At 36.7% G+C, this 23,628-nt stretch overlaps 3 protein-coding genes across 3 annotated transcripts; 1 reads left to right on the top strand and 2 right to left on the bottom strand.

The window, feature by feature from the left end:
* Positions 1-3,650: 3,650 nt before the first annotated feature.
* LOC103945362 (putative receptor-like protein kinase At1g80870) lies at positions 3,651-6,491 on the bottom strand. The gene has a single exon (XM_009355920.3). It carries the CDS (start codon positions 6,097-6,099, stop codon positions 3,952-3,954), a length of 2,148 nt encoding a protein of 715 aa, XP_009354195.1. The 5' UTR covers positions 6,100-6,491; the 3' UTR covers positions 3,651-3,951.
* A 7,575-nt stretch (positions 6,492-14,066) lies between these two features.
* Positions 14,067-16,460, top strand: LOC103945361 (phosphatidyl-N-methylethanolamine N-methyltransferase). The gene is made up of 2 exons (XM_009355919.3): positions 14,067-14,400; positions 15,948-16,460. The coding sequence occupies exons 1-2, from the start codon at positions 14,156-14,158 to the stop codon at positions 16,195-16,197; spliced, it is 495 nt and encodes a 164-aa protein (XP_009354194.2). The 5' UTR covers positions 14,067-14,155; the 3' UTR covers positions 16,198-16,460.
* An 816-nt stretch (positions 16,461-17,276) lies between these two features.
* LOC103945360 (uncharacterized) lies at positions 17,277-20,339 on the bottom strand. The gene is given in 6 exon segments (NM_001302309.1): positions 17,277-17,580; positions 17,765-17,850; positions 18,190-18,295; positions 18,500-18,757; positions 18,962-19,152; positions 19,734-20,339. Coding segments are annotated over 6 exon segments (1,392 nt in total). The 5' UTR covers positions 20,319-20,339; the 3' UTR covers positions 17,277-17,414.
* Positions 20,340-23,628: the final 3,289 nt, after the last annotated feature.

Below are 23,628 nucleotides of genomic sequence, written 5' to 3'. Positions count from 1 at the left end.
ATCGAAGAACTCTTGAGAATGAGGAATTTAGCTGACCTAAAAAAGAACAATAAACACAACTCTTAAGCCTTATCCCACTAAGTGGGATCGGCTATATGAATCCTAGAACGCAATTGTAGTCAGTTTTGTGTTATGTCTTCCGTTAGATCCAAGTCGTCCAAGTCTTTTCTTAGAGTCTCTTTCCAAGTCTTCCTAGGTCTTTCTCTACCCTTTGGTCTTGAGCCTCTGTCTCGTACTCGCATCTTCTAACCGAAGCGTCTGTAGGTCTTTGTTTCACATGTCCAAACCATCTTAACCGATTTTCTCTCATCTTATCTTCAATTTTGGCTACTCCTAATTTACCTCAGATATCCTCGTTCCTAATCTTGTCCTTTCTTGTGACCCACATCCAACGAAGCATTCTCATCTCCGCTACACTTATTTTGTCTACGTGTTGATGCTTCACCGCCTAACATTCCATGACATAAAGCATTGTCGTGATCAATAAACAATAAACGGGAAGAGAAAAAAGAAGAGCAGCAGTAGAAACTTAGAGACCTGTGATCGAGCTGATATAATTGACTTAATTGACTGAACACATTTAACAGCAGATCGATAAAAGCCGGGCCCGTAAGTACAGAGCCTAAAGGATCAGAAGAACACGATGATGGAACAGAAATTCGATTTCAAATCTCATCTCAGTATAGTTTGATTAAAAGTAAGATAATCGACACGCGATAAACGTACTAATATGTATTCATTGATTCATTCCATTGTGCTTTGTAGTACTAGTAGTGGCATGTCGCACTAGTTACAGCCTACAGGTAAGATTGACTTGAAGTGTGTTAAGCCTGATCTTTAAGGCTAGACAGAATTTGAGCATACATGTAGCTTGGACTTCCGTAGGGTTCACAATATCGTCGGCTTGACGATCATCAACAAGTCCAGTCTCAACAGCTTCTAGTACTTGGTGATCATCATCCGTTTGGCACGATTTATATGTACTTGGCCCGTGTTTCAGCTTACTCTTGATCTTTTACTTATTTCATCATGAAGATAGAAAAAATTAGCAACGGTAAGCCGTTTGATAACTATCTTATTTTAAGTTTTCATTTTTTTTTTCACTTAAAGAAAAGAAAAAAGACTGAAATTTACTTCTTCTTTTTTTTTTTTTTAGTTTTTAAAATTTGGCTTTACAAGTAGTTACTAAATCAATTTTTTTTTTTTAAATAAAAAATGAAAACTGAAAACTAAATACGAAATGGTTATCAAACGGCCTCTTAAATATGTATCTCTTTCGATCAAAAATATAGTAATATGTATTTTGAGTAATGTTGGATTGCAGAAGATTGTGACTTCTTTCTCCATTCAAGTGGATGACAATTGAGTGAAATCGAGTTATACCTAGTTTCATGTAGCCCAATATTATGGTACATCATTGATTTGATGAGGACGGATGGCACCTTTCTCATATACTTCAAAACTATATTCTGATATTGCTGCAATAAGATGAAAAGTAAATAGTATGAAATGTCTTGCATGTGATTTAATATCGTAGTGGATAAGATGTTGGATTTTTACTCATGCGTCTCAGGCTCAAAACTCCCCCCTTCTCTGAAAAAATTAGTATAAAATGTCTTGCAACAAGAGAAAAGTGTCATTAGGACTGAAACCATCATAACATCCAAAGCAAAAACTCATGGTTTAAAATTCTAACGTTTAGAATTGCTGTCACATGATTAATTTCTAATATCTGACCAGGCAAAAAGAATCCAAGAACAAATTTAAAGTGAACTACACCATATTCATAAAGTTTACTAGATATGCTTTATTTGAAAATAGTACTATTTAATCATCAATAAAACGCTACCGTTTTCCTGAAAAAGTATACCACATTGCCATCCAGCAATAGTCCCACCAAAATGATGCTTTCAACTGATGGCAGGAAAAAAAAAATGATTATGATAAAAGATTTCAGAAGGGAAAAAAACTTAAGAGTAAATTGTAACAATAATTTTTTTAATTTTAACTTAATTGGGGTAATGGTCCTTCAACTAAAAATTCATTACCATTGGTCCATTAACTCATCAAAACGTGCAATTATGGTCCCTCAACTAAAAATTCATTATCATTGGTCACTCAACTTTAATTTAACTAGAGAAATGATCCATCAGCTTTAATTCAACTAGAGAAATGATCCATCAGTTTTAACCCAATTGGAGCAATGGTCCTTCCAACATAACTCATTTTGACAAAATTCTGACGAGGTTGACAAAAATGACCATAGCTACACGTTTTAATGAGTTCAGGGATCCCAATTTTAGCAATGGTCCTTCCAACATAACTTATTTTGACAAAATTCTAACGAAGGTGACAAAAATGACCATAGCTACACATTTTGATGAATTGAGACACCAATGGTAATAGATTTTTAGTTAAGGAACCATTACTCTAATTTGATTAAAGTTAAGGGATCATTGCTACAATTACTCAAAATCCTAGTGCAACCTAAGACTGTTAGACAGGGTCACAAAACACATTAGTGTTTCGAGATTTATGTAGTAGATAAATTAAATCAAACTCATGACGGTAATCCATGAAGTGATAAGCATCACCATCATTAAATAGTGCTGAACAAAAATATTTTCCCTTTTCTTTTTCCACTACTTTTTGTGATCATTTTCTTTCATTCAGCTTGACAAAGAAAATTAAAGGATTTCTACACTCATCTCTTCCTTCTGTACACTTTTCTGTTCTTTTTTTCCTAGCATTTGAATTTACGAAGAGGAGGAATAAGATAGAGAAATGTGGAAGAAGAAAATAGGAGTTTGAAAATCATTATTTTAAAGCATGCAAATATTGCTTCCAAGAGGTGTCCCCCTAAGTTCACATCTATTTTTAGCTTGCAAAGGCCCCAAGACACGGAGCAACGTCCTTTTTTCCTTCTCTTCTTTCTAGGAAAGCAAAATAACAATGATAGTTCAGCAGAAAAAAAATTAGTGGAAAAATATTTCTATGACTTTATGACACATCCTTTTGTTTTGAGTGAGTAACGTTAAGCCTCTCGTGGGTTAATCATTCACACTTCAGTAGTACTCAAAACAGCTTTGGCCCATGACTACGACTCGAGTGCTTAATGGCTCACAAAAATTAGCTCGAACCGAATTTAAGCGATGACGACTTCTCTAAAAAAATGAGATTCTTTATGAATTTTTATCGTTTTATATTTGTAGAATAATATTTTATAATATTGATATGAAAACTGACGTAAAACTGTGAGATGATAGAGTGTCAATAAAAAATCAAATTTTGAAAAAATTCCATTAGCATTTCTCTTAAACAATCAATCACTTTCTATGTTCGTCAAGGTTCACCTAACCAGGGTTTTTTTTTATATATGTGGCGGATAAAGCCCTTTTTTAATAAATTACACATGAGAACGATCCTTTCAGTCTCGTTTCCTGCCTTTGATTGGATTGAGTGGTTCACTAGATTCAATGTGCATTGAAGGAAAAAATGAAAACCGACAGTCAAATTTTGTCCAAATTAACGATGGAAAATGAATTAGTCAGCCCCAAATTTTATAAAGAATGTACAATTTGTGGGAAAAGTCCCTGCAATTGTATGAAGGCAGAACCAGAAGAACCATGCAGGCCTGACAAGTCCATGGATAAAACTGAGGGCCTATAAAATCCACTGCATAAATTCAAGGAGTCTTTGGTTTGTTATGGTTGAAAATTCCGGTTTACATGAAACAACAAAGGGAAGTCAGGTGTACTTGAACATGAACCCATTTAATGGAAAAAAGAAAACAGAAGCATCTACCTAATGTACATACACCAATATGATCCTCATGCTACACATCTTTCAGGCTTCTCAAACGATTTCGGATCATCTCTTATATATTACAATCACCATAACCCCGGCGAGGAATGATCAAGGAGAAGTAAAATGAAGAATGTGTTACAGTGCCTAATCTGCAGAGGCCGTACGTTTTCTCCTTGACCTGCTGTATAACTTTGAAGGCGGGGAGGGAGAGAACTCGAACGGAAGTGGTGGGAGATCCATCTCCCCTCTCAAGATCTTAACAATCTCCCCAATTTCAGGACGCAACTCTGGCATCTTCTGTAAGCAAGCGAGAGCCAAATTTATGCACAAATTAGCCTGGTCCTTATTGTACTCATCTTTCAATCTCTCATCTACAAGCTCAAGTATGTTTCCTGCTTGCGCCAACTGTCGACACCAGCTTATTAAATTCGCCTTTTCGAGCTTCATGGGCGATGCAAGAACATGCAATGGTCTTCTACCGGACACAACCACGAGGATTAGAACTCCGAGACTGTAAATGTCAGCCTTCTCCATCAAGTATCCACAGCCACCATATTCTGGTGCAACATAGCACAAAGTTCCTCTCATGCTTGTTGTGCTGCTGAGTTCACGACTAAATATATCGCCACTGTGGACGTCACTGCCAACGGAATGCGCATTCTTTTTCTTCCATCCCCTCCTGAAACTGAACTCCCCATTTTGATCACATCCATCTTGACTCTGCTCCCTGAAATTCTTTCGTCTGTGAAGGTAAAGCCATTTTCCAAGATCAAAACGCGGCATTTTGAAGCCCTTCTTCCACTTAGTTTCAAGATTTTTAAGCTTACTACCCTTCTTGCTAATCTCAGCAAGGTGCTCTTCTTTCCACCACTCTTGCATCTTCCTCGGTTTCTTTTTACGATTTTTCCTGCCCTTCGATTCTCTTTTCTCAAATCCCTTATTGAGGTTTTCGAACATAAATTCTTGCAAACGGGGCTCATATGCATTTTCTGATTTATCCACCGGAGTCGACACATCCAAGTCACTCTTCTCGGGAATGCTCTTCTTTTCATCATCCCAGTCAGGATTCGAAGACGGGCAAATCTGACTCCCTATCCACTCTGTAACATAATCTTTACTGGACAATTCACCACTTCCATCCTGCTTCCACCACCAATCCTTCCCCCACTGTTTCGTATCCTCTGCATCATCGACACCATTGCAGGCAATAACATTCAACTCCTTACTGTGATCAATGCTACTAAGCTCGTCATCGTAAGGCACAAACCTATTATTCCAATCATCCCCCCCAAAATCTACACTCGAAACCTCTTTCCCCTTAGCATGACTACTCTTAACATCACTCTCAGAAGCAATGTTGGCATTATAATTCACAGAATTCAAGTTCAAGGCCTTAACATTACAACTTTTTTTACTATTTTTCGACGAAGAAGAAGCTTGCAAAGCAAGAGCAAAATCTACCTCGCTAGCACTCTCCACGGGGGTACCGATTGCTGGAGTTTCCGCCGCCAAGTTCCCAGACAGATCTTGACTCTTCCACAGCTCCTGACTCTTACCCAAGTCCTGGCTGAACATATCAACCCCGAACTCACCCTCCACCTTAATCCTTGACAGCCCAAAATCCGAAATCTTTGCCCGATAATCGAAATCAAGCAAAATGTTACTCGGCTTAATATCACCATGAATAACAGGAGGATCACATCCCAAATGCAAGAACTCAAGCGCCCTGGCAACATCTAAAACAATCTCGAACCTCCTCTCCCAACCCAAACTCAAAAGCCCTTCTCCAAAAAGTGATTCCTGGAGACTCCTATTGGGCATATACTCATAAACCAGAATCCTGTTATTCTTTTCCACACAATAACCCAAAAGGGTCACCAAAAATGGCGATCTCAACCCACCAAGAATCTGCAACTCGTTCTGAAACTCCCTCTCGGACTGCAAATTCAAAGCATCCAATCTCTTGACAGCAATCAACTTACCACACTTGAGAATGCCTCTGAAGACGGTGCCGGAGCCTCCTTTCCCGATAACGTTGGCAGCATCGAAGTCACTCGTTGCATTCTTGAGCTCTTTGTATTGGAATCTCTCAAGCTTGAGAGGATCACTGGAGTCAAATGGGATTGTCTTGTTTCTGTTGACAAGTGAGTGCCAAAAATGGTAGAGAAAATAGATGATGGATGAGATTATCACCAAAGTGGCTGAGATTGTGAGGGCCAAAAATAAGATCCTGGTTTTTGTCAAGAAACTGGGTGGCCTCAGAGTCGTCGGAGGTAAGTGTCTTGAAGGCATGGTGGTGGTTTTTGCTTCTTCTGGGTCTTTAGGGTTTGTGGGTTTGGCTTCAAAAGTGATGAACAAGAAGATTGAGAGATATGGGGATGCTCATGATATGCATTGCTGCAATTTCTTTTGCTTTTTTTTTCTTTGTTCTTTGTGTTTGAGCAGCATCCAATGTTGGCGGGTTTGCTTTACAGTTGGATAATCTATGGAGATTGTTGCTAATCACTGTTGTTTTTTTATGATAATTGTGTTTTGATTGTGGAATTTTTCATTTTTTTTTTATGTTGTTGTGATTGAGATTTGAGAATTTGGATTATAAAACTGGAGTGCGACTGGGAGTGGTGTGGAAGGCAGGGTCCCAAGGTGGAGGTGCTTTTGACTAAAGAGAAATGCTTTGCAGAAAAAGTCGTATGTATCTAGCAGAATTTCAGATAACAAAACAAACACAAAAGAAAAAATTGGAGGGAAACATGGGTTCCAGTTGGACTGGTGAATTTTGAGAATTTTAAGATGGGTTTCTATTTTTTTTTGTTTTTTGTTTTTTTACTATTTAACCTAAATAAAAATTTTGAACCGAAAGAAATAAATAACTGTAATTTGTCATCAATTATCTCATTTCTTAAAATTAAAATTAAAATAAAAAATAAAACCTAAATAGAAACCCACCTTTTGACCATTATTGCAATTTATTTGTAATGTAAAAAGGTAGCACAAAGTGAATTGCAACACAAAAGTTCAGTATTCAACGTACAAGAGCATCTCCAATATGAAATGCAAAATACCTTGAGATCAGTGTTCGATATTTTTTTGTTGGCCGAAAAACTCTCCAAAGAAACGATGTAAAATATCTATCTTTGTTGAAAAATGTTAGTAAAAATGTAGATGTATCCTAAATTAGAAAGTGAACTCTGTAGATAGAGAAAATTAAATGGGATCCTAAATTTGTATCTTCTCCCTCCACAAGAGTAAAATTCACATTTATATTTTCCGTAGATACAAAATGAGATATAAATGTGGTTTTTACATCTCAAATTCGCATATCTCCACTGTAAATGCTCTAAAGAGAGGGTTACGACCTAACAATAGAACATCAAAATTTGGATCTCATGTTCTCGACTATTTTAGAGGCGTCTCTCACTCTTCATCTTAACTTTTTTTCTATCAAAACCTCAAATAGTGTGCTACATACGGTGAAGACCTTGTTATTGCAGCATATAATACTCCCAAAGCCAGCCCATAAGTCCCAACAGTCGTAATTACGAATTTTGTTGATCCCAACGGTCCATGAATGCATTCCGCAAAACATGTACATCATTATTTTATTATTTGCACGCTTTTCTTGATTTGTAACAATTTAAAAAAAATATGAAGCGTCGGAAAGTTCATAAAGAGTCTTATTTTGAGAGAGTTTTTTTAGGCCATCTTTAAAGGAGATGTCAAAAATATCACCTAGACATATAACAATAACAAATGACATACAATTTTCTCCAACCGAGATGTCAAAAGTTGACATGGACAAAAAGATGTCAAATTTGAAGCTGCATTCAAATATGATTTTTGTTATCTCCACAGTTATTCCACTTACCTTGCCTTAAATGCTAGAACATGTATGTATTATTTTATTATTTTTAAACCAATAACAACCCAACTTTTATTATTTTTGTTTAAAAAAACATAAATGAAGCAATAAATTTTGGCATATCAAGTGGAAGGAAAATATTGATAGTGTGTCAAATTGCCAAGTCAACTATCAAATTGAATTTTGATATTTTGAATTTGACGTCTCGTTTAGAGATGCTCTTAGCATTTCTCTTGTAGTCAATTAAGTGATAAAACAGATAAGAATGTGCAAAATTTGAAAATAGTAAAGAAAATGATAAACGCACATTATTTTTCTTTTTCTTACATTTTTGTTTAATTATGTTCTTTATTTTTATTTGATTTGGTGTGTGTAAAAAGAACAAAAAAATGTGATTGTCATTTTCTAATAGATATGTACTAATCATTTCCCATCTTCTAAAGGTAGTAATTTGGTATAATGATGTGTGTAGCAATAATTTTATTCATTAAATTGAAATAATAATAAAAGGATCTAAACCATAATATAGTTTGTTTAAAAAATGAATAATTACATATAGATGGGAGTAATATGAGGGAGACCATATAATTAACCATATTTATAAAACATATAACGTGATTATTAATGATTAAATTATTACTTAAGTATTGATTAACATATATATTTCTTATTAATAACCCATCACATAATTTACAAATTTGTTCTAAAAAGTGAGAATGCTAAGGGGACTCTTTCAAAAGTGAGACTCTTCATGAACCCTTTGTCACCTCAAAGTTTAACGTCAATCCTTGTACAATCATTATAAAACAATGTGCCAAAAACATGAGGTGACAGAGAGTCTAGGGAGAGCCCCAGTATTGAAAGAGTCCTTTAGCATTTCTCTTAAAAAAATTAATCTACGTAGCATTACTCATATAGATAAGTCATCTGTTGCATGTTGTCTAATATCTTAATATACAGAGTATTGAATTTTTAATTATAAGTTCCGAATTCGAAACTTCCCCTCATCTAAATTATGCAATAGTTTCGATTTTTTTTTTCCTTAATGTATTCAATACCGTCAATAGTCGGTATTGGTGGGAATGTTTCTTTAATTTGGAGTAGTCTTACAGACAGGCCATGATTGGTGGGCCAGGATAGTGTATATTACTTTTTTTTTTATTGGATTATTTGACTGTGCGGGTTCACACTTCACATGTTTGGTCTTCATCACTCCGTGTACACATGGCACTGACAAGTCAGATTCCTGTTTTTTCAATCATTCCCATTTGTGAACTTAGAATATTCAACTCTCATCCTAATTTTTCTGTGTATTAATCACTTTTGTGTTAGTATGACCAAATAATAAGTGCCAACTTTTACCTAATTAGTCTACGTATATGCGTTCTGTCAATCTGGAATGAGTTCACCCCGAGTAGTTAGGGTCTTCTTTTTCTAACATATACTGCGTCTCAAATTTAGATAAGTGTATTGTATACTGTGAATAAGTACTGGTTTGATACTGATATGCTTTTATAAAAAATGAGTATAAAAAAAATTGAGCTAAAAAAGGTGTTTGGTAAACATTTAAAAATAACTTATTTTCACAGTTTTAGGTGAAAAAAAACTGAAAACGTGAAGCAGCAAAAATGAGCTCATTTTCACAGCACAACAGAAGTAATTTTTTTTTTTTCAAAGCACAGCAGTACTAAACCAGCCCTAAATCGAACGTAAGTATTTAGGAGGCACATTCAAAGCCGGCAAATCTAAATCATTCATGAGTTATCTATTTTTAAGATTTGAATTGAATAACATTCCAAAAGAAACAATTCTTGTTTTGTTACGAGTAAAAACTTCATCTTCAAGGTTGGCACTGATAGAAGCAAAACAAATTTCATGAATTAGATGGTTTATGAATTTGTGTTGATTCATGTATCCCTTTAGTGATTCCTGTATATATGTTCTAAGTTCATGCACTCTTCAAGAAAAGAGAATCATTTTTATTTTATTTTTAAAATTTTGATGATTCGGATGAAATGAAAAAGAAAAAGAACCTGTTTTTGTGTATTTTCCAATAGGAGCTTACAAGTTGATAAATTCTAATGCCCAACAATCACATCACATGGTTGTGTGACTGCATACACAAATTTGTGCTCATGTATTAGAAATTTAATTTCTAGTTAAATTGCCTGTGAAAGAGGCTACTTTGAGGCTGACAATACACAAGAATTTCCCCTACCGAGTCATGCGTGGAGTGTACATATGCATGACCTTAATCCTTAGGGTAGGTGTCACATCTAAGGGACGGCCTCACTTTAAAGGCATAATAAATAGCAACTCTAGAAGCCTTCAAATTATGGACAGTTCACACGCGCATAGAGAGGACATGCGCCGTGTTCTTTTCATGATATGGAAAAGGAAGAAGAAGAAAGAAATGAAGTTATGGCCTACGGTTGGTGCAATGTTACTATTGTGGTCATGTCGTCTACTGCACAGAGTTTGCTTTTGTATGCTTAGCATATAGTGGCAGTGAGTGAGCTAACAGAACATGGATGGTGGTGGTTCGTGGGACCTGTCCACCAGATCCATATGGGAGGAGGGAGATATCATGGTGGCATTTTGATGGGGGATGGGATATATCCCTTCACCTCTCACAAATCTTTCTTAATTTTGTAGTGTCAAATAGAAAAAGTTGAAGATGATCAAGCTATCTCCAATCGAAGGAGAGCCAGATGGCTCTCTTTATCCCTATAACCCTCCAAGAAATTATATTTTAATGAACAACGTCAGACCATATTTCATACCATCTTCAACTGAAGGGATCAAAAGGCCATAGGCCAAACATAACCCTGTGACAAAAAATCATCTCCAACCAAGGAGGCCAAAATATCATAGGCAAAACATAATTTATTATTTTAATTGAATTATTATAGTTAATTAAATTAAAATACCATATTAAAATAAGATTTTCAAACATATTGGAAGATTATTGAAAGAGGTGGTCATTTGAAAAATGATTGAAAAAATTAAAGGAAAAATTATTGGAAGAGAATAGAATGTGAAGAATTGAAATAAAATTAGGTAAGATAGTATGGAATGATGAAAAATACGTGAGAAATGCTGTAGGAAAAAAATTACATTTTTTTTAAAATTCGTCCAAAAAAAAAAAGTAGGCTAGGCTCATCAGGCTAGCTGGCCAGCTGGAGATGGCCAGCTAGAGATGGCCAGCTCGTTGGTCTGATTTGGTAGTTTTGGCCCGGTGGGATCCACAAGCCCTTTGGCCTAACCTTCGGTTAGAGACAATTATTGTGTCATTTCGAGCTATTTTTAGCCCTATAACATTATGGCCGGATCGATTGGAGATAGCCTCAAAGAACCAAATTAACAAGAGGCGTGTGAGAGTTAAAAATGAGCGGATAGAACTACCCTATATTTTCTTTGAGGCACCATGCCTCCATAAGTTATGGATTTTGTAATTATCTCATACTTTAGAAAATGAAAAAGAAAATGATCCATCTCATATTTTTATTTGGTTTTTTATGCTGAAAAGAAATACATTTATTTGTTGTGTTATGTATGTTTGTTGCAATTATGCATTTATAACAAGAGTTTCTTCCGACTAAAAGTCAGTACGTTTATCAATAATTCATGGTCTTGTATCTTTGAAATTAATAATAAAAGTTGAGATTAAAACACGGGTGTTTGTTGCATCAGAGAGACTTGGTTTGGACTAATTGCAGGACTAATTTGAATAAACCTACTTGGCATGGTCTTATTTAAGGCTCGCATTTTAAATGGCTTAAAATGTAACATGTAAGTGAGGGTCTAATGCTAATACATCTAGTTTTTTTAATTAACTTTATGTTTTGTCCAGATTAGATTGGTCCAAACAATCAAGCGCTCTTAAAACACATTTATTTATTCTCCACTCTTCCTATCAAATTTAAAAATAAGTGATCATGTATTATTTGGTCACCCAATAACCAAGAAAATATCTGTCTTGTAACATAATGTCGAAGAGAGAGAGAAAAAAAAAAAAATGAAGTTATGCAATTATAATATGTTGTAGGGATGGAGAGGCCAAAAAAAAGTAGAAGGCAACAAGATGGGGCAGGTTCGATATGTCAGTTCCCATTGTGGTAACAAAAAATCAACGCCCATGAGGGGACGACACATGAACTGACCTTGATTGACGAACTGCCTTTAAGAGCAATTCCACCGGGAAACAAATAGACCAACACTTAGTCAAATTATTGACCCGACACCGAGCCATTCCACTTCAGCCCAACAGACAGGCTGGCACCCAGCCTAAGTTGGTCTCAAGGCCAACCCAAAATTGACAAAGCCATGGACTGACCTGTATGATGTCAGCAAGCTGAAATCCTAATATTAAAAAATAGCCTAGTCCTCTTCTTTTCTTCTTCTGTAAAACGCTATGAGTGTGGCGGTGTTGGGAAGAAGCTTCGTTCTTTCAAACAAGTACTGCTTGACCAAGTAGCCCAGCACAGACACATACCTAGAAGGCAAAAACATCGACTTTGCGAATGACTCGACGAAGGATTTGAAGGCGAAACGGTCTGATTTGGGGAAAGTAGAAAGTGGGTACTTGGGGAGAATAGTTGAGGAGGTAGAGGGAGTGAGGGGAAGGTTTTGGTGGGGGTTTGAACTGGTGGGTGGGGGAGACAAGATGGCAGTGGTGGTGGTAGTATTGCCGTGGATATAAAGAGAAAGAGAGCGAAACAGTTGCAGCCATGAAAGTAGATGAGAAAGCAAAACAGTTGCTCAATGTTTACTTGCTTGCTTGTCAGAAATTAAAAATAAAATTATTATTTTAAAAAAATTGACTAAGCTATTTTTTTAAGGATTGAGATGCATTTGACCTATTACTGTTCACTGAGTGGATTAAATGGGTTGAGTGCTGGCGCATTTTTTTAGGGGTGAAACTGCTCTAAAGCATTTGTGAGATTTCAAGCCCAGGCATGGGAGTATTAAGGATGGATGAGACACCACCTCCAAAATCTCGCTCGACAGTGGAGACATCTCTATTGTGCTAACATGTTAGACACACCAATGACGGATTCAAAATTCAAATTTTGGGGGTCCTCAAAAAAAAAAATGTAGACGAAAAATTGAATTGAGGGCCGCGAAGTGAGCGGCTAAAGGCGATAGCCTGGGTGGTGACGGCACAGCAACAAGTGGTGGGGTTTGGGGCTAGGGTTGGGACTTGAAGTTTGCATGTTTATAATGCAAGACAGCCTCTACTAAGTCTTTATTTACAAGGGTTGAAAGTTTCCTATATCCAACAATGAGTGTAAAGCTTTTTGGTTATTATAAATAAAATGTCAACTAAGTGGGATTAATCCTTTTAGATTTGATAGAGTAAATGATTCCACGTGGATCCCTATGTGGATTCGCCTCTTGACACACCTCGAACGTTGGATACGTGCATTGTTGGAAACATTTATTATTGATAGAGGCATGTGAGACTAACCTTCAACCGTTGAAGGAAAATGCTCTATTATATGATATGATTCAAGCGTCTCTTGTCATAACATATGAACATGATTTAGGAGGTATGTTCCAAATCACATTCACAATAATGATATAGATAAGATAATCATAACGACTAATAGACATGATTAAATTGTCAACCTATCAATATGAACAAGAATATTGATATACAAAAGGACCTTATTACATCGTAATTCCAACTGATTATGTTCTCCACTTCTTCTGTTTAGCTTAGGTAGCCATGATATACTGTTAGGTATCACTCATGGCTTGTGTAAGTTTTGAAGATTAGCCATTTCTCATCATCGCACACTACCTCGCTAATCAGAACTAATGGATCACATATCTTGTATGATACGGATTGAAGAATACCATGGAATTAAGTAAAAGCGGTTAAAAATTCTAATTGTTTATGAATTATGGCTAGGATAAAATTAAAAGTTAACCAATCAAACAAATAAGTTTGAATTGGGCCTTAAGTTGGTTCGAGTTTCAGCACCCAACGAGCCTTGATCAATAAAGCCGACAAGTTAAACGGTTTAACTTAAAACTAAAATTCCCGAAGTCCCACTAACACTAGTGAGGTCGGCCCTATAGTGAGGTAATGCTAAGTTTTTTCCTTCGTTAGGGTTTTGTTTGGAGAAACTGGAGAATCATTACTCTCCATTTTCTCTCAACCCTATGTTACTCATCTCCTCTTCACATCTCTGCTTGGTTGTAACATCGAGGTTCAAAACTTCATATCTCTTTCCTCTAATATCGCTTGTATAAAAATAAATAAATAAATAAATAAATAAAAACCCTTTTACGTGCTTTTGAAGATGCGATACCTCAAAGCCTGCTAAGTATCGGGCTGTAAACATGGGCCTGCCACCGACCTCATAACCAATACAAACACACAAGAGCTCATATTCGATGAGCCAGCCAGAGCCACCCATGAAAGGAATCGTTTTCCAGAGAAAGTGAGAGAAAATTAGGTGAGAAGGAGAAAAAAGAAAAATGGGGATAGCAGCGGCAATAGGAGTGCTTTCACCCTTCCCATTCTACTATTGGCTATGGAGTTACCCACAAACATGGGTAGAGATGTGTGGGAAGGGGCGTGACCCATGCAAAGTGATGGCCTATGTGTCTCATTTCCTGAAGCTGATTCAGTTCCTTTCTCTTTTCTCGGTCTCTACCTTCTCTTGGCCTCCCCCTCTTTACTTCTGGCCCCTCATTGCCTTTGGCCAGTTCCTCAACTTCAGGTTAGTCCTTTTTATAGATGTTTTATTTGTTGTTTTGAGACATTGGTACTTCCCAGTTTTCAGTTTTATTTGGATGTGTTTTTATGTTATGGAATTTGGGTTCATTGATTAGGTAGTCGGCGCGGTGAGCTTTTAATTGTTTGATTAGTCAATTGATTTACATGTCCTGAATCTGTATGACACTAAGCTGGATTGATAAATTCTTTCTAATCTTGCTTAATTAGTTCATGCTCTACAGCTGATGGACTTGACGGAAAATGGTTTTCATTTTTCATGTTGGTCATAGTTATATGTCATGCTGCACAGCTGCAGGCTATGGTAGTTTGGCTGCTCTTAAACTGAATATCTCTTTTGGGTGTTGGCGATGCGTATAGTTTTCATGGCGGATGTGGAGAACAGGGTGCATTTTAATCCAAAGGAAATGTGGTGTAGCTCGTATTTTGTGATGCTAGTATAGATACACTGATGTGAGATCTGTCATCATTGCTATGAATATCCTTTTTCAAATTGTACTTAAATGTTACGGGGGCACATTGCAAGCCCATCTTTCGTATTCTGCATCTATAGACGGGTCTTCCTAGTTAATGGGAAACGAGGCGCTTATAGGTAGAAATCCTGACAGAGGAAAAAGATGCATTGAATGTATGAAATCATATAATTCATAGGAGTGAAATTATTTTACTTCATGGTGTAATGGGAAAAGGAAGAGTGGGATTGAGACAAAAATAATGTCTGTTAGAAAAATTAATGTGCTAGAACTGGCGTTTAGTTCATCGCCCCTAGCTTGATGTCTAGTTCCTTTTGATGTTCCCTTGGTGTATTCCATCACGGTAAACATCTGGTTGATTGAACCACAAATCATTTGTGTTAACATCCTTGTTAGTTAGAACTTTAAGGTAATTTTTATGTTCCCTATCCCAGTGGAGCAAAGAGGGAGATAAGGAGAAGAGAGCACTGAGTTTCTTCTTGTCAAAATTATTCTTGACTATAAAGATAAATAGGGCATTGCAAACCTTTACCACCACTTGATAAACTTTTTCAGCTTTTTGTTCTGAAATTTCTGTTGATGACAACATGCTTTTGCATTTCAACCAAATAATTGGAGCAAATTGGAGCACACCGGTGCTGTATGCATTATTGTGCAGTCATCACACTGAAAATTATCTGCAGTAGTTGAAATAGATGGAGTCTGCAGAATGGGAAGCATAATGAGAATAAACCTAGGACCTTGTAAGATAGTCCCGACGGTGGACTTATTAATATTTCCATTGGATTTTAAGTACAATGAAAATGTGCTTGATATAATTGTAGCCTACATTTCAGTTGTATGCGACAAGAACCAGAAGCGTTGAATGTTTAAAAGAACTTTGTGATCAATTTACTCTCTTAACCATTCAATGTAACTGTGATTTATGTGAGACCAAGAGTTCTGCAGTTGGGGATTTGATTGTTCGCTTTTCTCTTTGATAAATCGATTGTTTGAAATATATAAGTGACAATTTGCATGCGTATCGTGGGTGACAGAATTTCCATTTGATTATTTGTAGGGTCTATCAGTTGCTCGGTGAATCTGGTACGTATTATGGAGTACGTTTTGGGAAGAACATTCCCTGGGTGACAGAATTTCCATTTGGGTACGTAAAAGATCCTCAGTATGTGGGAAGCATTTTAAGTCTTTTTGCATGCGTATCGTGGGTACCATTTCAGTACATTTCGTTGTGGACGTTGGGTTATGTTGCAATGATATATTTGGAGTCGAAGGAAGATCCTGCAACTCGCGCAAAACCACGCTCATAATTCAACGTTCGAATTAGACCAGAGAATCAGAAACAGTCAAGATTCGAACATCAAATATTCTTCAATTGAGATTACAGTGATTTTGTTGAATTTGGTTTCTGTCTCCTTCGTAATGTACTCTCTTTCTCTTTTCTTTTCTTTTCTTTTGGATAAGTGCTTGTATCCCTGATTTTTTTTCCCGAACAATTTCAATAACCGTGCCAACTGCGATGATCGCGGACGATTTCAACATGATAAGATGGGATGATGCATTCCTTTTCTTTGATCTGTTGTCTATAAATTTTACGCACTCTCGTAATAACTTCTACTGTTATCTTATGAGCTTGAAATCAATGACCTCAAGAAATTTTGAAAAGAAATTCTCACTCATTTTTATTTGAACGTAGCAGAAAGTTTAGAAAACCCTTAGTCCAGCGTCTAAAACCGGGAACACAAGAATTGGAATCCAAAAGTCTGAAATTTGTGATGATATTAGCAGACAACTAGGCTGGTTTAGTCACTGCCAGCCTTGGTATCTCAATGGCATTTCAGGGTTGGCCCTTGCTCAAGAAACTGGGAATGTGATTTCATGTCAAATGACGTTAGAAACCTACCGAAAGCAGTCCCACTTGCGAAAAGAGCTGGAACGATGCACCTGCATTATCCACTTGTTTGAGCTGCAGTTCTTGCTGATGCTGGAACATGTGTTTGTGAATCTCAACAGGATGCTACTTTTGCGAGGAACTGATTTGGAAAACCTTCAGCGCCACATACCCATACTCATGGAAGCAAGAACAGCCGATTGTCTCATAGCAACCAGCATTGTTGCTCGGACAGCAAGCTACAGAGGTGTGTAAACATCAAATGTGTTCTCAGAGTTCTGGAACAGGATGCCGGCCTAGTCCTTTTAGTTCAAGCTCACCGAACAATGTGATCCCGTCATCAGGAAAAGAACTGGTTCTGATGTTTTGTCCTCTCTTAATGTACCCTTATTGTAGGATTGTCCTTGAACTATTTTGGTGTAGGATTCATACTTGTGTATGGAATTCTCTTGTGCGTTTAAACGATTTGGGAATATGTTAACACTCAGAACGTCGATAGCAGAAAAAATATATCCTGATTTTATTAATCAACATTGGCTTAATGGTCTGCTATACAAACTGGGGTGAAGATAACGTATTAATACAACAAGAACAAAAGTAATTAAATCACTAATCAGGGTGAGCTTTAACCCCTTTTTAGACTAGAGCTAGGGACACATTGAAAATTGGAAGTGCATTTTTAACAGCTTCAGTGTCAATGTCCTTCAACTTTTTTGTCTTGGATGAAACAATAACACAGTTCTTCTCCTCTGCGTTGGGAATGAATAGTTTCCCCTTCTCTGCAGAGCCAAATAATGCAATGCTGAAAAACAATGACATTATGAGTTCAAGGGGATTGATATCTTTAGAATCAACTGATTTGAAAATCAAAATCCAATGGTGAGAAAAAATAGATCCCACGAAAAAAACGAAATGGAGAACATAGGATATGCTCAAACAAGTACTTATCTAACCCAAGAAAACTAGTATTCACATATGTCATTTACCAGGGTTTTTGGCGTGCATTTGCCAGTTGGATAGCTGCGGTATTTGTAGTTATCACACCAGCCGAGTCATTGATAAGAGCGGCAAGCTAAAGAAAATAAAAAGGAAAGCCATTAGAGGTCGATCATGCTTCATTCATTGACTATTTTGCAGGCAAGGCCGCAAAGTCCTTGATAAAATTTACCATTGCTCTGAATGAAAGAGGATTGAGATCACGAAACAAAAGTGGTTTCATTTTTCCAGCAGGAGACATTGGTAAGGTAAAGCACCGGAAAAGTATTTGTATGGCAGATGGTTTTCCAACCCATCCATCTCTTTACATCTCTTTACAATAATATTTACTCGAAAGTTTTGTATGTATAGTTCTCCAAGCTGTTTCGTTTTCGTGCAAAAAGTGTGGGAAATTAGTGAAGTAATTTATCCCTACCTGCCCAGGGGTTGTTATGAACACAATGCTGGTATCTTCTCCAACTATTTCCTCCACATTTTCCCTTTCCTTCTCATGTGGAATGACAAAAACTGGCCTAAATTCCCTGTCGGCATTAGAACAACAAATGCAGCTCTAGATCAATACTTACAAAAACTTCCTGGCCAACTATAAATTAAACATTCTCATTCTGTAGGGTCAATGCATATAAACTTTTATATTCCTTGTGTGTGTGTGTGTGTGTGTGTGTAGGTTTGTGTTGTATGTTTCCGGAAGAACCTTCAGAACGGAAATTCCATAAATTTCTTACCTTATACTGCGGACTATTGCAGCCCAAGTTTTGATGGGTAGCAAGCTATCACTATCCCCCTTAGACTGCATCGAGGCTTTTGAATCCGACTCCAAGCCGTGAATCACAATATACTTTCCTTTATCTACACCTGCTTTCTTGTATTTTGACTCTACAGTCTGCTTTAGCTTCTTTGAAATTGATATTTTAAGCGGGGGCAAAGCTTGTCGTGGCACATCCCGCACTGGTCTCCCCAACCAATCCACCATCTGGTGATACCTGAATTGAAAATCACGTGTATAATTTTTCTAAATACAGAATTAGTGTCAAAACGCAGCGTAATAATTTTACCAATACTTGTTCCAGCTATCCCTGCAGAACAATTTTCTGCTTCAAATAAAAGCTCTCACTATGCATCCAAGGAGGTGTTCATTTTTCATAGGAAGTATCAAAATCATCTGTGTTGTATTATTATAAACTCACATGTTATACCCGCCTTCAGCGAGATTCATACCATTCGGTCTAAATGTTTCAGATAGAAACAATCCAGCTCCTGCAGCGTTTACATTTGGATAAATGTAGCTCACCCTCTCTCTGGCTGTTGTCATGAACAAAAATATTCCATGGCCGAGACCTGCTAGCTTGGTTGATAAGATCATGTCATAGTACCTACTCTGTAACAGTTAACGCAATCGGTTACAAATTTAAATCAAGTAGGGAACTCATTAAGTATGAAGTTTAACAAGATGAATCCTTTATGGCCAAAAACCAAGAGCATTCTCAATTAGGCACTTAATAATTTAGTTCCAGTTTACTCGAGTACGAAGCTGCCTTACTAAATCTTTAATTGCTCACATGCCTCGTTGCAGAAAAGAACCGTAAAGATCATTCTTGTCGATAAATTTCTTTGCATTATTGTTCTGTGATTCAAGAAGCGGGAATCATTCCGCTACTTTTGAAGTCGTTTGGATGCAAATTTGGAAAAACATTATCTTCTATCCAAGTAGTGAAACCCTTCTTGTATGAGAAACATAGTTTGTAAGGAAGACACTGAAAGAGAACATCTCCACGAATGATCGAAACTGCAACATTTTGAATCTTGACAATGCAAATCCATTTTCTCGTTATCATTTTTATGAAAATATTCTCCAAAAACGTTACCAGACGGGCCCTAATCCTTTTACTTAACATAGAGATAAACGAATTGCCCAAATGATATTAGAGAAGAATAATAGAGATATTTTTACCAACCAACCTTAAGGAGTCCAACCATGTCAGTATACTCAGCAGGCTCAGGAAAATGATCATCAGGATCATACACGTCAGCCCATCTCACATTCTTATTCAACTCATAAGCTTGCTTCCCTCTAGCAGAAGTCACCGCATCCACTTGCACGCCGGGATACCGGTCCTTAAGCAACTGAATTACCGGAAAAAACAGCAAATTCTCATACACACCACCAGAAACCACACAGCAGCACCTCCTAACATCCCCCCTCACTTTCAATGCCAGTGATGCCACTTCCACACTGTACCCCATTGGGAACTTCAAGAACCCGTATGGATTATCCGGGTTTTCGGGTGGCCTATCATCCTCGTCCTGCTTCCCGTCCGCGAAGAGGGATCCGTACTCCATGTCAGGGTCCTCCCCATCATCAAAAGGGTCGAGCCAGGGGTTCTTCTTCTTGGCATTTGTTTGAAGGTTAGGCCTTTTTGTGCAATGGGGGTGGTCCTGTGCGTTGAAAGACGAGAGCTTAGTGAAAAGGGTTGAGGGGAATGAAGGTGCGTTGGTGAGAAATGGTGGGAAGGATTTGGGAAGCAGAGAAGTTGTAGTGGCCATGACTTATGGCTGCCAAGTGCCAAGTTTGTTTCTGGTATTATTGTTAGGTTTAACCAGAGGACATATGAAGGTTGCCATTTGAATGTATGGAAGGTAGTTGGATAAGTGGCGCCCATTAGTTGGATAGGTGGGGTCTTTCTTTTGATCCTATTTATTCTTGCTCTTGGGAATTCTGAAAGGGATGGTGCTATCCACATGTCAATTTTAATCTCTCACATATTTTTTATTTTTTTTAATTTTTGATTTTTGAATTGGATGAATTGAAAAAGATCAATGAATTAAAATTAATAAGGATGTACGAAATAAAAAAGGTGTGTGAATAACATTACTTAACTGAAATTTTACTCTGCAATGTGTACCGAATTTTCTTATGATTATAGTTTTTTCCCTAGTTACATACAAGACAAGAAATTACAAGGCAAAGTAAGGTAAAATTGCACATGATTGGTGAAATTATTCTCAACTTCCAATGAATCTACATTTTCTGCTCAATCTTGTTTAATCAACTCCCTCCCTTGGTGAAAGTAAGGTAAAATTGCACATGATTGGTGAAATTATTCTCAACTTCAATGCGTCATTCCAACCCCTAAACAATCTACCCAACAACAACCCACTTAAATGGCAAACCTCCTGATGGTCGACTGCGAATCAATGTGATGGCAGCTTTATCGCTGCTCGAATGAAACGGTTCTCCTACGTTTCTTCGCCCCTTCACATTGAAGCCCTAGCGGCCCGTGAAGGTCTTCTGTTGGCTGCGGAAAGGGGTTTTCTAAATTTTTCTCTTGAGAGTGATTCACTCCTGATCATGAAGGCTTTGAACTTGTCTACTCCGGATCTCTCCCATGTGGGACCTGTGGTGGACGATACAAGGGATTTGCAACTCAAGATCAATGGAGCATTTGCTTCCCACACGTGCTGACAAGCAAACGAAGCTGCCCATCGTCTTGCTCACTACGCACTTACCATCTCCATTAAGGTTTCTTGGTTTGAAGAACTTCCAGACATTTTACTTGATATTTTGTTTATAGACTGTAATCCTTAAAGTGGTTAGATTTTTTCCTGGCCAGCTTATCTGCTATTCCCTTTGACTTATGAATATATCGTTGCTTTAAAAAAAAAAACAAAAAAAAAAAACAAAAACTCCCTCCCTTGACTTGTAACATTATGGAAATGAAGACTGAGGATATAATTTGTGAGTATTTAGGAAAAGATCATAGAATTATATGTATATAACATTGATTAATTATAAGGAAAACTAACCAAAATGACTTAAAAATTTTATATTTTAACCAAAAACAACCTAATAACTTTATTTAATGGTTAGGACAAAACCTAATATCAAACCAGCCCAACAAAATTAGCCCAAAAAATTGTAATTTATCGAACTTCCAATTTTGCCCTTAACGTCATGGCTTTCCCGTTTATTTGGTCCGTTTCGCGAGAGGAGAAAGGTGTACAGATCTCAAATTTATTTATCCGTGATGTCTGTAAATTTCTCTGTGATGTCTATAGATCTTCTGCTCCGTCAAATCAACGAGCTCCCATTTTAATTGATTCTTTGGTTTTCCAACTGACCAGGTAATTTTCTCTTCCAACTAAATTAAGATTCAACTCCTCTCTGTCTTCCCTCTCCAATTCCAACACACGCATCAACAACCACCAACTCTGAAAAATGGCAGTGGAAACCTGATGCATGTGATGAACAGATGCAGATTGCGCTTCGGAAAGAAGAGGAGATGTCGTTGTACGACCTAGATGACACGCCCTTACCGAATCTACCTTCCGCCGAAGAAACCTAGCGGAGTTGGATCATGGCCGCCGTTCCTAAGGTGCAAGAATTGCAAAGGGTGGCTTCTGGGCGTTCGGACGCTTACTTGCGTCTTCTGACTGTAAGGACATCCCTCCCGACCCCATCAATTTCCAGGATACTTTTGGGTAGATGGATATGAGACTTGATTTTCTATCTTTTGTTTGATTGATGAGAAAATTGAGATTAATTAAGATAGGAAATAAAAGCTTTCTCTATGTAGCATTCTTCAACTCCCAAGCCATTTGACACTGCCTTTTACAAACCTTTTAAAATCCCTTGCAAGTTCGCAACCCTTTGAAATCATCAAGTGCTATCTAGTTTTCTATGCATGTATAAATCTGTGTTTTGTTTCCTTAATTTTAATTTAGAACAGAGGATCAGATCGAACATGTGAGGTATAATACTATTATTTTATAGCTCTGCAGTTTACTAACAAGTTTATTTTTTCTTTCTTTCTTTTAGTTGAATTAAATATTACGTAATGGATTGATCTTGCTTAAAGTTTTGTCTAGCTTGGTAATTACAAATTTTAATTGTTCATGCAGGTACTACTTGTGCTACAATCTTGACCAAGGCTATTTATACCGATTGTCTTTTTTTTTTTTTTTTTTTCACCTATATTTTTAATTTCATTCACCATAAAAAGTTAAAAAATTGAAATGTTATTTCTCCACTCACTATTTTTTTATATATTATGTCTGAAATTGGACACGAGTACTATTTCTGAAACTAAACATGGATACCATACTATTTCTTAAATAGACTATTTCTGAAATTGAACACGGATACTAAACTATTTCTTAAACTGAATACTGATTATTTTTTAATACTAAACACGGGTACTATCACTATTTGTTAAACTGAACACTGATTATTTCTTAAATTGACCATTTATGAAACTAACACGGGTACTACACTATTTATTATTTATGAAACCACTATTTATTAAACTGACTGACTGATTATTTATGAAACTGATACAGGTACTACACTATTTATTAAGTTGACTGACTATTTATAAAACTGACACATGTACTACACTATTTATTAAACTCATTATTTATGAAACTGACGCGGGTACTACACTATTTATTAAACTAACTGATTATTTATGAAACTGACACGAGTACTACACTATTTATTAAACTGACTGACTATTTATGAAACTTAATACTGACTATTTATGAAACTAACACGGGTATTACGCTATTTATTAAACTCACTATTTATGAAACTGACACGGGTACTACACTATTTATTAAATTGACTGATTATTTATGAAACTTAATACCGACTATTTCTTAAATTGACTATTTATGAAACTAACACGGGTACTACGCTATTTATTAAACTCACTATTTATAAAACTGACACGGGTACTACACTATTTATTAAACTGACTTACTATTTATAAAACTGACACATGTACTACACTATTTATTAAACTAACTGACTATTTATGAAACTGACACATGTACTACACTATTTATTAAACTGACT

The sequence above is a fragment of a genome, unplaced genomic scaffold (genome assembly GCF_019419815.1).
Source record: "Pyrus x bretschneideri cultivar Hongxiangsu unplaced genomic scaffold, Pyrus_bretschneideri_v1 Contig20, whole genome shotgun sequence".
Lineage (NCBI taxonomy): Eukaryota > Viridiplantae > Streptophyta > Magnoliopsida > Rosales > Rosaceae > Pyrus > Pyrus x bretschneideri.
This window is presented reverse-complemented; position numbering and strand designations above follow the sequence as displayed.

Bases quoted from the DNA above. Each gene is read 5' to 3' on its own strand.
- LOC103945362 (XM_009355920.3), bottom strand. From the start codon at position 6,099: ATGCCTTCAAGACACTTACCTCCGACGACTCTGAGGCCACCCAGTTTC.
- LOC103945361 (XM_009355919.3), top strand. From the start codon at position 14,156: ATGGGGATAGCAGCGGCAATAGGAGTGCTTTCACCCTTCCCATTCTAC. The intron at 14,401-15,947 runs GTTAGTCCTTTT...GATTATTTGTAG, and splicing joins GGCCAGTTCCTCAACTTCAG to GGTCTATCAGTTGCTCGGTG.